Below are 15,181 nucleotides of genomic sequence, written 5' to 3' on the forward strand. Positions count from 1 at the left end.
TTTTAATCCTTAAGAAAATCCAAAGTGTTTGTAAAATAGACAAATACTTAGTGCTATAAAAGATGTCATACTATGCAACTGGAAAATAAATTTTGCTGATATCGAAAGAAAATTAAAATAGTAGCAATAATAAGAATAGTTATTATTAGTATTGTCATTATTATCCAAAATGGTACTTTCTTGACACCTTACCAGTTCTTTGCATCCGCAATTGACACGAAAATACGGATAAAATTTGCATTAGCCGCGTGTGATTGTTGGAGAGTAAGCAGGTGGGAGCTAATAAAAAATAATAAAAACTCAAAACTTTTCTAACAGTTTTGGCTACTAGGGTGTTGATTTAAATTGTTAAAATTATTTTAATTTGTTATGTGTCATTCGTAGTAGTTTAACAATATTCATTATGTTGTTATCACTTCTGTAATTATTCTGACTAGGAGTGACTGGGAATTTTTTTTTTCTTATGCATGAATATGTTATTGTGAAAGACCTAAATTAGAGATTGCCAACATACACTGATGATTTACTGGAAATATTCGGTCTTTTGCCGTTGTCTTTGCTTGGGAATGTCGACATTCACTGGTAAATACTGACATTTACCAGGTCTCAGTCTTTCAAGGTAACATACGTATATTTATATTTTATATCATTAGGCAAAACAGTTTTTTAAATATATCGACGTAATTATTAAAAAACTACAATATTTATAGCTGTATATTGCCGTGCTAAGTACAAAAGTCGTGTCTCCACTTTTCATTAAAATTGAGCTACTGTTGACAGGAGGTTTTTTTGTCACATATTTTACCTGAATGAAATGCTTTATGGTCATTTGTCAATGGGAAATATATATATATTTTTAATTCTGAAAAAGTAGCATTTGAATCAAATACATGGAGGTGCAAATCTTTAAACAGCAATTTCTCATTTTGAAGTAGGCTTCAGATACGACATCTGCGCTTAGCACGACATTATACTGCCGTGCTAAGAGCAAAAGTCGTATCTACATCTGAGCTCAAAATGAGAAACTGCTTTTAAAGTTTTAAGCCGCCATATATTTGATTCAGATATACTTTTAAAGATTTTTTTTAATACTTCTCATTCACAAATGATCGTAAAACTGTGCATATAGGTAAAATATGTTTCAAAGAACCAATTGGTGACCGTCACTCTATTTTGATAAAAAGTGTAGATACGACTTTCGTGCTATCATGACGGTATAGGGATTATAGGTTATAGGGGAAGATTGCCGTCAATGAACCACATAAGAGTTTTCTAATTTTTTAGAAAGGAAATCCAACTAAAATTTTACTTTAATTATAGGAACAGTTTCTCAGTATATTTCTCTTTTAATAATAATATTCACTTTCACGATAAATATACACAATAAAGAATGAAAATTAAAAATAAATATTTAAGCATTTGGTCCATTCATAGCAACCGGTTGCTATGGATGGACCATCGAGTTTCCACCGATGAACCACATTCTCAAATTAAAACTAGTATGTTGTGGCCATCACGAAACTTTCTTCTATATTTTTCCTTTTTCTGATCCCTCCCCATGCTTGACGAGGAAGCAATATTCCTAACAAAAACATAATTACACATGCAAAAACTTGACGACCATCCCCATGTCTGAATTATTGTAAAAACAAAACAAAGAGCGAAAATGGAAAGTTACTTTAAAAGCCTTACTTGAATTAATTACAAATATTTTATTTATTAACAAACATAAGATGGCAACAGTTAAAAATTTTAAATCATTGAGATAATATCATAGACTAATAATAACAGTAGACCGAGCTTTCTCATTCTTGCTGATGAAGAAAATTGGTTCATAGATGTATCATGTGACTAGTGGAAGGGCTTGGCGAAGACTTTGGCAGCATGGTTGCTAGATGGCAGCATTATCTATAGTTTGGCATTCGACATGTATTTTAAGACAATGTGTTTTCATTTAAAAAAAACTTCCAGGTGCAGAGATTGAACTGTTTTTCTTTTAGTTATGCATTATTTTGACATTAGTAATAGTTTTTGATCAGTTTTCGGTAACTTTTATTTCATTTGGAGCTGTCAGCGTTGGCGTGAACGAAATGGCGTAAACGTTTTGCGTTAACGCAAAAATGTACTAATCGGTATCTTAAATTGAAACTGTAGGTAAAAATCTTACCGTTTGCTGATTCTTCTTGGTCGCTTGCATCTTTTATTGCTTAGAGAGTTATTGAAATTGACTAAAGAAAATGCACAATACTATCTAAACGAAAAACTCACTATATTAACAAAATATTTACAACTTAGACTAACAAATTTACAAATCGGACTCCATAAAAGATCATTCTTCCGTGTTCCATCAATTCTATTTATTTTATTTCGCGCTGGCGTTGATCGTCTGCTACGATTAACGCCCGCTGTTGCTAGGATATCCACCAGTCACATGGTTTGGTTTATGAGCAGCAAAAGGGTTGCCATAGCTCGGTCTACTCTTATTATTAGTCTATGGATAATATTTCCGATCATTTCCATACAATTAAAATCACGAGAAATACGCAGACGACAATCTATTACGATTTATCTTTCTTATTGTTGCATTAATAAAACTATTTTTATTCGCAAAAAAAAAAAAAAAAAAATCAACACCTCTTGGAGCGATTGGAGTCAAAATTGAACCAAAGCCTGTTTACGTATGGATTCACATATATTCCAAATTTCAACCAGAACGTAGCATTACTTCTTGAGATAGGGCACTCACAATGGAAAAAAAGAACGAGCGATTGCGCTACCCCCTTTTTAGCTGTTGACACCAAAATAAAATCAGCTCTTATACCCACTAAGGGCTACTTGTCAAAAAAATTTTGTTTGATTCCGTTAGTTATTTCTTGAGATACAGCAGTCACAATTGACGACAAAAAACGTTCTATAATTCAACCCCCGTTTGAGCTATTGACACCAAAATTGAATCAGCATCTGCTCCTGTTAGGGGCAACATATGGACCAAATTTTGTTTGATTCCGCCAGTTACTTCCTGAGGAATAGCAAGCGCGCGTAACTCAAAAAACGTCCCATTGCTCCACCCCCCTTAGAGGAATTCGCGCCAAAAATTAATGGGCACAAGTTCACATAGGGGCACATATGTGTACCAAATTTCGTTCAATTTCATGCGGTAGTTTTTGCTGTAGAGCGGCCGCAAAAAACTGGTCACACACAGACGTGACACACATACACACACACAGACAGACAGACATTTTCCAAAAATAGTCGAAATGGACTCAGCCCACCTTAAAACGTTCGAATCCGTCAAAATTCGAAATTCGAAAATTTGCACGAATCCAATACTTTTTTCTATATATTAGATATAGAAGAAAGTAAAAAATCAATGCGTAACTTACAAATATTTGAAACAGGCCATTAATAAACACTACAAATAACAATAAGTTATAGAAAAAGAGATTTATTTTCTAAAATGTTTTATTTAAGAGGGAAAAAAAACTCAAAAAAACTTAGCACTCACACAGCTGTTGTCTTCACACCTTGTTCACCACTTGATATTTTCCCAACCTGTGCAACACCGTTCTTAGCTACTATTTTTTCAACCTCTGTTGGGAATTTTGTGAAATCCATTTTGAAAATTTTTGTTCGACGCAAAATTGTACTTGCTCTTTAAAATGTCAAACAACTTATTGACCATTTTATTACTGAAACCAGAAGTTAAAGTCTCAAGCAACCAGAGAACATATTACTAACTGACTTTTTGACTTAATTAAATCTATCGGGCATGTTATTTTTCTCAGCCTATTGAAAGGCCAATTCCCCCGATTTTTCGGAAGTATTTCCAAAAACCTCTGCTCTGGTTTCAAAATATGATTCACTAATTATATTCCTATTTCGGAGGGATTATCTCCTAAATTTTTAATAAGTGACTAAGGTAACAACAAACCGGTTTTATTTTCTATACGACTGTTTAGAGTAACTTTCAGGAAAGTAAGAAAAACAACGTTAAAAAAGCACAAATTTGCCAATTACAGCAAGCTTTTGGCTTTAGTCGGATCTCTTTTCCTCCATAAGCTCATTACTTTTTGCATTGAAAAGGGCGTTCCCTGTAACGCCGAAACACGTGTCTGCTGTAATTAGCAAATTTGTGTTTTTTTAACGTTGTTTTTCTTACTTTAATGTTCAGCACAAAGGTATTTATTTATCTTAACTTTCAAGACTCTATATTGCCGGCAGACTTCGTTATTGTCCATGCCAAGATTTATTTCTGTAAGCTACTGTAGCTCGTTACATGCTCTCACTTGTCCACTGGCCATATTTTACTAATTTTTGCATTTATCTAGAACAGCAAAAGTATTTGAAACTGTATTATTATGTCTAAAATTTTTAATCAATTTTATAAAAAAAATTTAAGTTGAAATTATTATAAAGTGAAAAAGTCGTAATGAATTACAGAGAAACTTTTTTCTTTCAATATCATCATATTTATTTTAAAACAATTGAGCAATTCGAAAGGTAATCGAGCTGAAGTTACAGCAATATTTGCGGTTTTCCATCAATGAACCACTTTGTCAGGTGGTCCATTCGTGAAAACAGCGGTCCGATGAGAGCAACTGCGTCATTTTGAATATTCTTATAGGTGTTACTGCTGTGACGAATCATGATGAGACGTGAATTTGTGGTATCTTGATATATTAATAGGCAAGTCGTTTTCTTTCGGTACCGATTCCTCCTCCGTTTGGGAACCGATTTCCTTCATTCTTTTTTTGTTCAGTAGCTATTGCCGAGTTTTAGTGTCATCATAATTTTTTTTGAAATCAGACGCTAATTAATGAGGCATTAGTTAAAAACGTATTTTCGTCCTAAATGGCTCTTTCTACGCGAACGGATGGTCCATTTTTTTCGAATTTGATATGGTTGGAAAGGTCTTTAAAAAATACTCCTAACGAAGAAATTATCAGGGCGTCCAAAGTCCAATAACCTAAATTCACTAGAAAAAAAAGTTATATAAGCGTTTTTTAGTTAGCGAAAATCAAAATTTTTGATTTTATCTCTTTTCCATTGTTGAAATTCATTGTTGGAAGGGTGAAACATTAAGTTTTAATTCAATTTTAAACCGCTTTTTCTACACGAAAAAGTCATTTTAGTGCTTCGAGCTTGGTATGGTTAGAAAGCTTGCGAAAAATAGCACGTTTCACCCGGTTATACTGTGTGAAAACGCAAACCTGTTATATTGTCTAGAAAAAGCGCTAGAAGCATTTAAAAGTTAGTGAAAATTCATTTTTATTTGCTTTTTCACGCGACATAGTTAGCGCGAAGTAATTTCTGGATAATATTATGTTTTTCCATTTCTCGCTTGTGCGTAAAGAAATAAAATTCTCCCATTTATTTTTATTATTGAGGCTTTTTAGGTAACTACGGCCATCTAAAATATTTTCATTTTGATTATGTTTTCGTGATTTTAATATTTGAATAAATCATTTTACGGAGTGGGGGAGGACTTTCAGTTTCGATAAAATTACCTTCTTCTCACAATAATACATGCATTTGCTATCGCCTGCAACAAATCTCAAAGTAAACTTTTGATAAAATTGGCGCATTATTACGACGTCCAGTGCTTTCGCATGGACAATTATATGTTGCCTAGAGTAGAGTTCGTTCATTTGGCTGAAGGAGCTTTGCGGTATTATTTAATTCAAGAAGACTTCCATAATTGTGAAATTAACTAACTTTATCCATTGGTGTCAAATTTTTGGCACCAATGCGAAAGCGAGAAATATTTTTCTATTTCATTCGTAAAAAGAGTAGAGAACTGACTATTTTCAAGGAGCTGACCATGAATTAAGTCCTTCTTTAAGGTGAGATTCATTAAATTAACCGTTCGTGACAACGGGGAGGAAATAAATGACAAGAGGGACATGCATTGGGGAAAATGTGACATCAAGCCTTTTTTTTTTTTTGATGAGAACGTTTATTTAAAACAATGTGACATGTGACAAAGGGAACGGAGGGGGGGGGTATGGTGAAGTGTGAAACTTTGTGGCAAAGAGGAAAGCGATCAAAAATTCTGAAAAGTGCATTAGTCAGTTATTCCCTAAACAGTAAACAAATCACAAAGACGATTTTTTTTTAATATAAAATTGCACCATTATTGCGATGTCTAGTGTTTTTGAATGAACAATTTTTAATGTAGCAAGTAGAATTCTTTCATTTGGCTGTTTGAAATTTTATATTTCTAATGGAAGAAATCAAGGCAATTTACTCAATAATATTAAACTTTTAGAGGAAATATTGTTCATGCAGAAGTTTTACGCATAATCTGAGTTTTGCAGCATCATTTCATTCGGGAAGACTTTGATAATTGGGAAATTGGTGCTCTTCATCTATTGGTTTCAAATTTTTGGCACCAATTGCAGCGCAAGAAATGTTTTTTCTTTGCATAAGTAAACAAAGAGTAGAACATGGCCAATATGGCCAAGTTCATTTGCTAGCCATACGTTGCGGTTCCACGTTATGATAATTTGCAGCGTAATATGTTTTTTAAATTGGAATAGAAAAAGAAAAAATCGGATTTTTTTAAAAATCGCTTGGAGGTGCACACCCCAATGCTACAAACTAATTTTGTGTCAAATTTCGTGAGAATAGGCCGAACGGTTTAGGCCCGGACAGAGATTCAGACAGAGAGACTTTCAACTTTATTATTAGTAGAGATGACGAAGAAGCAACTTACTCAACAATAGTAGACGTTTTATAAGTAATATTGTTCACACAGAAGTTTTACGTATAAACTGAGTTTTGATGTTTCATTTCATACGGGAAGATTTCGAAAATTGGATAATTGGCGATTTTTATCCATTGGTGTCAAATTTTTTGTTTTTAATGCCTGCGCGAAAAACGTTTTTCCGTTGCGTACGTAAACCACGAGTAGGGAAATATCTATTTGCATAGGGTTAGCACAAAACAACATAGTATCCAAAATAAAATTATTCAAGCCAAGAATTCGACTACCACACCAATTTCTCCAATGGCGTTGTTTTCTTCAGTCAAAAGTACTACTTTTAGTCATTGAAATGATAGAATAAGCAAAAGAAATAACGTGGGGCCAGAAAAAACTTTCATTTTCCCGACAGATATTTTTTTTAACTTTTTTAAATGTTCGATTTTGGAAATAAAACGTGGTCTTTATGACGTTACAAGTGATTACTTTGGCGCGCTACTTCATTGGTATTGTGCAAACATATAAAAATTGTGTTTCCAGATATGCAGTAAACATGAGTAAGAGTAGAAATAAAAATGTCGGAAATAGTTAAATTCATACAAGTTTTTTCAAATATTCAGTTATGAATATGGTCGAATTTCGACCACTGGGCGAACACTAGTTGTTCTTGAAAAAGCACTCTTTTAAGTCAATGATCACGTTTAATTGATCAGTGATATTCAAAGCATGTTATATTTAAATGAAAATCTCAATAACTAGTGATAGAAATCTTATCCGACGATTAACAATATGATGAAGTAATTTTAGCTAGACTGTTTTCAGACAAAGGAAGGTACTAAAACTGATTACGCGTCTGCACAAACTCTGTGGTGCGGGAAATATCTTCGCGGTCTAGTCATGGAACCGGTCTATTGACGGCAACCTTCCCCTATTAAAATGTTTTCAGTGTGGATCCAAACGAAAAATCTTTTTCGGAAAAACATTTTGCTAACTTGAAGTACCAAAAGTTCTGAGGAGTTAAAACGCCCTAATTTCATAAAATCCGGAGCAGGGCCCTGTATCAGTTAATCATCCAACCTGGGATATATGTCTTTTTCGAAACATTTTAACGATTTGTGATCAATTAATTTACAAAGTAACATCGAAATTGTTTATTTTTTCACTTTAGCGGTCCATCATTAGTTTTTGAATAGAATAGTTAGCTATTTCATGGAGTAACTAGGTAAAGCATGACATTTTTCATCTGTTATATATTTGAACTTTCTTGTTTGTAGTTGGGTCAAACCTAACCTGGCGAATCGTAATGCTGTGATTAGGATCTGCGCAGCTTTCCTAATGCTGCCAAGTTAGGCTTCTCCCAACTATAGTTATTTCATGAAATAACTGAATTATACTGTAACGGTAACGTATACGAACACTTTTGACAACCCTTTCATTTTAATGTTTGCTATACGAGATCAATCGCAATTCAATTTATTTCAGTTTCCAACAATGGGACAGACTGGCATGTCTCAGAAGGTTCAATCAGCACGCCATACAGAGCATTCTCAAAAGAAAAACTCTACGCTGACATCAGTGTTAGAATTGGACTTACGAGTGTCAACGTAACTTTACAAGGTAAGGCAAATAAAAGCAAAAATAACAAAACAATTGCCGTGCTAAACTTTTATTGCCATCAATTTTAAGTGTATATTTTTACCCTAAATTGCATTCTGTTTATTGAATATGGTTTATAATGCAGCTCTCGTTAGTTGAGCTATGACCTTGTGAATGTTTATCTCTTTTTGGGCAGTTAGGTAAGCAAAGGAAATGGAGCTGATTTAAGTTGGAATACTTTAGCAAAATTAGTCCGAAATCAGCCCAACTCAACTCAATGCCAATTGCCCTTCTCTATTACCCGTAAATGAGGTAAGCATTGTTAGGATCATAGCTCAACTAACCAAACACGCACTATATAGTTTAAAACCATACCAATTGACGCGCTTAGTGTTTTGGCGCATTTTCTGAGCTTCACTTTTATTATTTAAAACTTTTTTTCTTTTATTTCTGTACCGCGGAACAAGAGCAGCCAGTGTCACATCTTGATCAAATTTATGATAGAAACCTGATCACGAAATAATAAACTCGTCGTTACTACAACAATCAATGCGATGCAACTCCCCAGTATTCAAGTATACCGTAAAACAGCTCCTCTAGGGATAACACTGCTTCAAAAAGACTTTACTGATTTTCGAGGACTTCAGTGACTAAGTGGTTGACAATGCGGAATTTCTTTCATCTAGTTCGAAGATACCAGTAAACAGGTGGGCAAGTTGCCAATTAGAGACCGAAAATCGGCATAAAAACTTTTACACTTTTTGGAGCAATGGTATCCCTAGAGGAGCAATGTTCCCTTGTTTTACGGTCTAGTAATCATTTACTTAAGTTCTACGATCTTAATTTTTCAACATCAGTATTTTTATATTGAATTAAAACAACCAATGTCAATCGCAGTTCAAGTATAATTTTAAAAACTAAGTTATATGCACATTCCTAATGTGGTATAAGACTTGAGGAGTGCAACATTTCGCTGGGCTCGGGCGCGAACGTAAGATAAACCAAAAAAAAAAGAAGAAGAGAAGAAAGTTTAAAACCATTTTCTCAAAACTGATATTTTTGACATTGGTTGTTGCTGTTCCAAAGACCATATTTAATACAAAACGGATTCTTCCTCAAAAACAGGGAGATTTTTTTATCAATGTCTTCAAGATTGTCATTATTATTATTATTATCATTATTATTATTATTATTATTATTATTGTAGAATACAGTGAAACCTGTGTAAGTTGACCACTTGCGGTGCACTACTTTTGTGGTCAACTTATAGAGGTTGAATTATATGACAAGATCTAATTCTGTGCCTGAAAATAGCGGTCAACTTAGACAGGTGGTCAACTTACAAGGGTGGTCAACTTTACAAGTTTCATTGTACTAGACCTCTTAAATTCACTTCTTCTTAACATTTTATTGGATTCGATGAAGGATGGTGCGTACGTCATTGATAGAAAAATATCTAAAATTGAAGTAAATTAATGTAGACGTTATTAATGTGTTTCATTGGTATGTGAAAATAATATCAAATTTACCTTGCATTGGTCCTTGCACTAAGAGTCTTGCTTGCAAATCCGAATTCAAAACAATTTTCAGTACAAATTTTTGACATAAGACTTTGGATTTTCTTTTTCGGGCGTAAAAACGCGTCCAATTTGCGCGAATTGAAGGCGCTAGATTCGTAACTAGACGGTCGTGGGTTCAATGGTAGCCGGACAAAGTTCCTCCATGCTCTATAATTGTGACTTCTGCTCGTTAAGTCTGTCGTACTCATAATGTCTTCCAAGTTCTCATTGCAAATCAACGCCTCTGATCTCTGGGAATGTTGTATGAGGCGTTACTTGACTCCTGATTAAGATTTAAAAAAAAAAAAAAAATCTGCCTTTGGAGCCCTATCCAAACGATTAAACCACGTACAGTGGTAGAAACGGGGGAAAGTGTAGTGTAGTGTTGTATTTGTGCAAGTGCACATTGCGTGTCAGTGCGGTTTTCAAAATATAGTTTTGACATGTCTTTACGCTTGCTTTTGAAAAGATTACTTCCGCAGTTTTTTACGCCTTCATCTATTTTCAAGCCATGGGGCTAATCACGAGAAAACTACATCGTTTCCTATTTTTTGTGCATCTAGGCAGTGAGTAGCAGTAAACATTTTTCAATAATCATTTCATTTTCTATTTCCACAAATATTTGTTCCACTCCACCTCTGGATGTATTTCTTTTTATATTTTTCAAGCAATGTATTTTTAATTACTTAAAAGTACAGTAGAACTGGGAATTGCAATAACGGACCGAAAATTCAATACCGGTATTTAGTATTTTTAAAATGTGATACCGCAATACCGGTTTTAATACTGGTATTTGAACAATCATTTATTAGTCAGTATTTGACAATGTCATTTAGCAATCTTTCTGTAACTTTTGTTCAATGATATTCGATTAGTTCGGGCTTTTGAAGCTAAATTTTTACATCAATAGATTGGTTTTGGTTCTGTGTCATGCAAAAAGAAATGTAGGGTATAGACCGGGGCACGTTTGCGCAGTGCCCTTTTTTCAAAACGAATCACAACTGGAGAGCCAACAGTCATAACACATTGAGATGCTGTTCCCTAGCAAATATATTCACAATTTTTTGAGCATCAGTCGAACTTCGGTACATCATGCAGAAAGAATAATCTGTTTTTTACCGAGTGGAGTAAATTTTGAGTTGAACGTTTTGAAGCTTATTGTGAATAAATTATACTTAGTTAAGAAAGAACAAATATACAAAAATTAGCAGAATTTTATCCTTTTTTGAGAATTGTATTTGTATAATAAACTGATTTTTTTTTTTTTTTTTTTTTTTTTTTTTTTGCACGTTAAAAATTAATCCAAATTTGGTGACAGGGCAAGTTTACGCGTTGACGTCTGAGCATCTTTACGCACGTTCTTACTGAGTCTTACTTTTAAACGTGCGATGACGCTCTTTTTTGCTCCGAACTGTCTGAAAACGTTTTAGTATTTTCAGGCTATTTAGTTTGAAAATCACCATTTAATTTTTAATTGAGTTACAAATTCGTATCTTATAGCTTACAACCATGTAGTGCTGTCTTCATGCCCGTTCAGCTTTTACTTCATACACTATTCAGTCTGTAATAAATGTGCTTTATTTTAACGATGGTAAGACATTATGTTCAAAATACTAACAGAACCACGTTAGGTGTCAAAATAAATATGCGTAAACGTGCCCCGTGTCCGGGGCAAGTTTACGCAACCGAATTGGACTCAAAAATAATTTTTGTAACGTTTAAAAATACAAACTGGACAACAACTGAATATACCAATTTTGACTCCATTAACTGCTTCATCAAACAGCAATGTCGAAAATTTTCTAAGTTAAAACATAAAATTTAGAAAATTCATTGAAAAAAATTCGCGTAAACGTGCCCCGGTCTGCCCTATACTTAAAGTCTAAGTAGATCTTTAAAAAATTAAGTTGAAAGTTCTTTAGTTGAAACTATTTATTATTTTCAGCTAATGCCGAAAATACCGATATTTCACCTCAGCAAATACCAGTATTTCGAAATTGCAAAATTGCTCGAAATACCGAGATTCGGTATACCGATATTGCAATCACTAATTAGAACCTTACATGAAATACACCGCCAGCTCAGTCATTTCCAGCCGAGGACTGCAGTTTCGTGCTTATTAGCACTCATCAGCCCGGCATAGGAAAGTGACTGAGCTGGAGATGGAAAACCTCTTAAGGAAGCCAAGAGTGCCAAACAAAATGGTAGCTAATATAGAATTAGCACAGACCAGACGAGTGACCGAAGCAATGGTTCGGTTCAGCTCGAAGATTGAAGGCAAGGCATGGTATATTCAGTAAATTACATATTGGTTGTAATTTACTGAATATAATTAGAACCTTGTTTATCCAGATTTTTGGATAATCGAGATAAAATTTGTAATCTCTTTTTTTTTTTTTTTTTTTAAATTTCATGTTGGCATAAATATTTTAAAATTATCATAGCAAGAACGTAACAACACATAAGTTAAACATTCGAGCTTTTCTTTTTTTATGTCTTATGTATGTCTTTATGTATTTTTTTTTCTAAAAAAGTTTTAATGATAAAAATATACAATTTTAAGTGCTTTCAAAAGATATCTAAAAGTCTACTAAAATGAAATTCTACTTATTTCATAATTTATTAAATTTTAAACAATAAAAACTTTTTAGATGAAAAAAAAGACCTTTTTTGACCACAAAAACAGCTGATTAGGAAAAAATGAATCCTAAAGCAAAAATGTCACTTCACTATAATTATGAACATATGAATAAAATGTGGTGAACATTTCAAAGAAACATGTAAAGTAGTTTTCCATAAAAAGGAACATGATTTTTCAAAATTGACGTTTTGAGAAAATCACGTTTGAAAGTAAAATTGCACGAACATTTTAATACATTCCTGCCCCATTAATGTTTAAATTAAGTTACTGTTAATCTACATAGAAACATGAATTTTGTGTTGCTTGAAAGCTCTTAACTTTAATATTTTAAATACATAAAAACTATTTTTAAAAATATGGTTTTAGGGCACCAACTCCCCTTAAAGTTTTTTTTTTTTCCTTTTCATCCATATTACCCGGATTGTCCAGATTTTCAATCTTCCGGGTTTTTTTCAGTGCCAGTTGGTAGTGATGGGCATAATCGAGAACTTTTGATAATCGAGATCTCGGGTATCGAGCAGTTCTGATAATCGAGGGATTGATAATCGAGATCTTCTGAAATCGAGCACTCGAGCGATTGTTAATCGAGATCTTTGGAAATCGAAAACTCGAAAGATTGATAATCGAGATATTTTTTAATCGAGAACTCGAACGACTGATAATGGAGATCTTTTGAAAGATGTGTTAATCGAGAACTCAAAATACGCTAATCGAGAACTCGAGTTGTGATAATCAAGAACTCGAGATCTGATAATCGAGAACTCGAGATCTGATAATCGACAATTCGAGATCTGATAATCGAGAACTTGAGATCTGATAATCGAGCTCTCGAATGATCCTGAATAATCGAGTGATTCGATTATGAGAACTCATTTATGCCCATCACCACCAAGTTAGTTCAGAAAAACGAGGTTTACTATACTGCCGTGCTAAGCGCAAAAGTCGTATCTGCTGAGTTCAAAATGCTAAACTGAGTTCAAAATGAGAAATTGCCGTTTAAAAGTGCAGCTCAATGGATTTGATTCAGATGGATTTTTTTTTTTTTTTTTTTTTTTAAATATTTCCCATTGGCATATGACCATAAAGCATAGTGACTAAGAACCGCCTGGTGACTGTAACTCATTTTTGATTTAAAAAAAAAAAAAAAAAATACGACTTTTGTGTTTAGCACGACAGTATAATATTGTTCTATACAACTTAGAAATAAGAAAATAGTGGTCTTTACTGTTTACTCTTTTTTTATTACAACATGTGTGTTTTTATCTTTTTATCTATTTCTTCAATCGCACACACACACACACACATTTATATACAAATATATATGTGTGTGTGTGTGTGTGCATGTGCATTAATTTTTTTGTACCTAACTACTTTTATAGCTAATCCGATTCACAAGAATAGTGAGGACATAAACTACAATGAAAGGTTCAACTGGGTAGAAGGTATGGATAAAAGTTCGTATATAATTTTTCATTATTTAGATGATTATGTGACATCAAATTAGAATTTTTGTTTGAATATTATTATTACATTATTCATCAATGCATGTTTTACAACGGAACTGTTATGTGAAAAAATAATTCAATGTTAATAATAGCTACCTAACACGTCAGTGTCATATCAGGGTAAACGGCTTGTTCCAGTTTGGTTTTGGTTTTTTGTTCATCAATGCATGTTTTACAGCGGAACTGTTATGTGATAAAATTACAATGTTAATAATAGCTACCTAACACGTCAGTGTCATATCAGGGTAAACGGCTTGTTCCAGTTTGGTTTTGGTTTTTTGTTCATCAATGCATGTTTTACAGCGGAACTGTTATGTGATAAAATTACAATGTTAATAATAGCTACCTAACACGTCACTATCATATCAGGGTAAACGGCTTGTTGCAGTTTGGTTTTGGTTTTTTGTTCATCAATTCATGTTTTACTACGGAACTGTTAAGTGATAAAATTACAATGTTAATAATAGCTACCTAACACGTCACTATCATATCAGGGTAAACGGCTTGTTGCAGTTTGGTTTTGGTTTTTTGTTCATCAATTCATGTTTTACTACGGAACTGTTAAGTGATAAAATTACAATGTTAATAATAGCTACCTAGCACGTCACTATCATATCAGGGTAAACGGCTTGTTGCAGTTTGGTTTTGGTTTTTTGTTCATCAATTCATGTTTTACTACGGAACTGTTAAGTGATAAAATTACAATGTTAATAATAGCTACCTAGCACGTCACTATCATATCAGGGTAAACGGCTTGTTGCAATTTGGTTTTGGTTTTTTGTTCATCAATTCATGTTTTACTACGGAACTGTTATGTGATAAAATTACAATGTTAATAATAGCTACCTAACACACACCTTAGTACACCTTTGTGTGTCAACTAGAGTTTTGCACTTTTCTTTGAATTCTTGATCTCTACACCATGTTTTTAGCAAAGCACAAATCATTTTTCTTTTGTTATGCAATAAGATTTTCACTCAATGGCCTGCGTCTTCCGTAGAGGAATACATAAGGCTAAAAAAAAAAGATAAAAAGTGACATTTGAGAAAAACAGCAAAAATATGTAGAAATTTATAACACTTAAACAAAACACAATATTTATGAAAAAAAAGGTGAGGTTATCGCGCCTAATCAACTGGTAGGCTAAACAGCTGTAATAAACAAAGATTGAACAACC

The 15,181-nt window shown here is 33.3% G+C and overlaps 1 protein-coding gene across 2 annotated transcripts in view; it reads left to right on the top strand.

The window, feature by feature from the left end:
• LOC129217051 (dual oxidase maturation factor 1-like) overlaps positions 1–15,181 on the top strand; it is a 170,925-nt gene that overhangs the window by 137,946 nt on the left and 17,798 nt on the right. Inside the window, exons 4-5 of one of the 2 annotated variants that reach the window (XM_054851291.1) lie at positions 8,186–8,320; positions 13,879–13,953. In XM_054851291.1, the coding sequence (XP_054707266.1) occupies positions 8,186–8,320; positions 13,879–13,953 (210 nt within the window). The remainder of the gene's footprint in view (positions 1–8,185; positions 8,321–13,878; positions 13,954–15,181) is intronic. The other variant, XM_054851292.1, reaches the window with a different exon arrangement.

Source organism: Uloborus diversus, chromosome 2, assembly GCF_026930045.1.
Source record: "Uloborus diversus isolate 005 chromosome 2, Udiv.v.3.1, whole genome shotgun sequence".
Lineage (NCBI taxonomy): Eukaryota > Metazoa > Arthropoda > Arachnida > Araneae > Uloboridae > Uloborus > Uloborus diversus.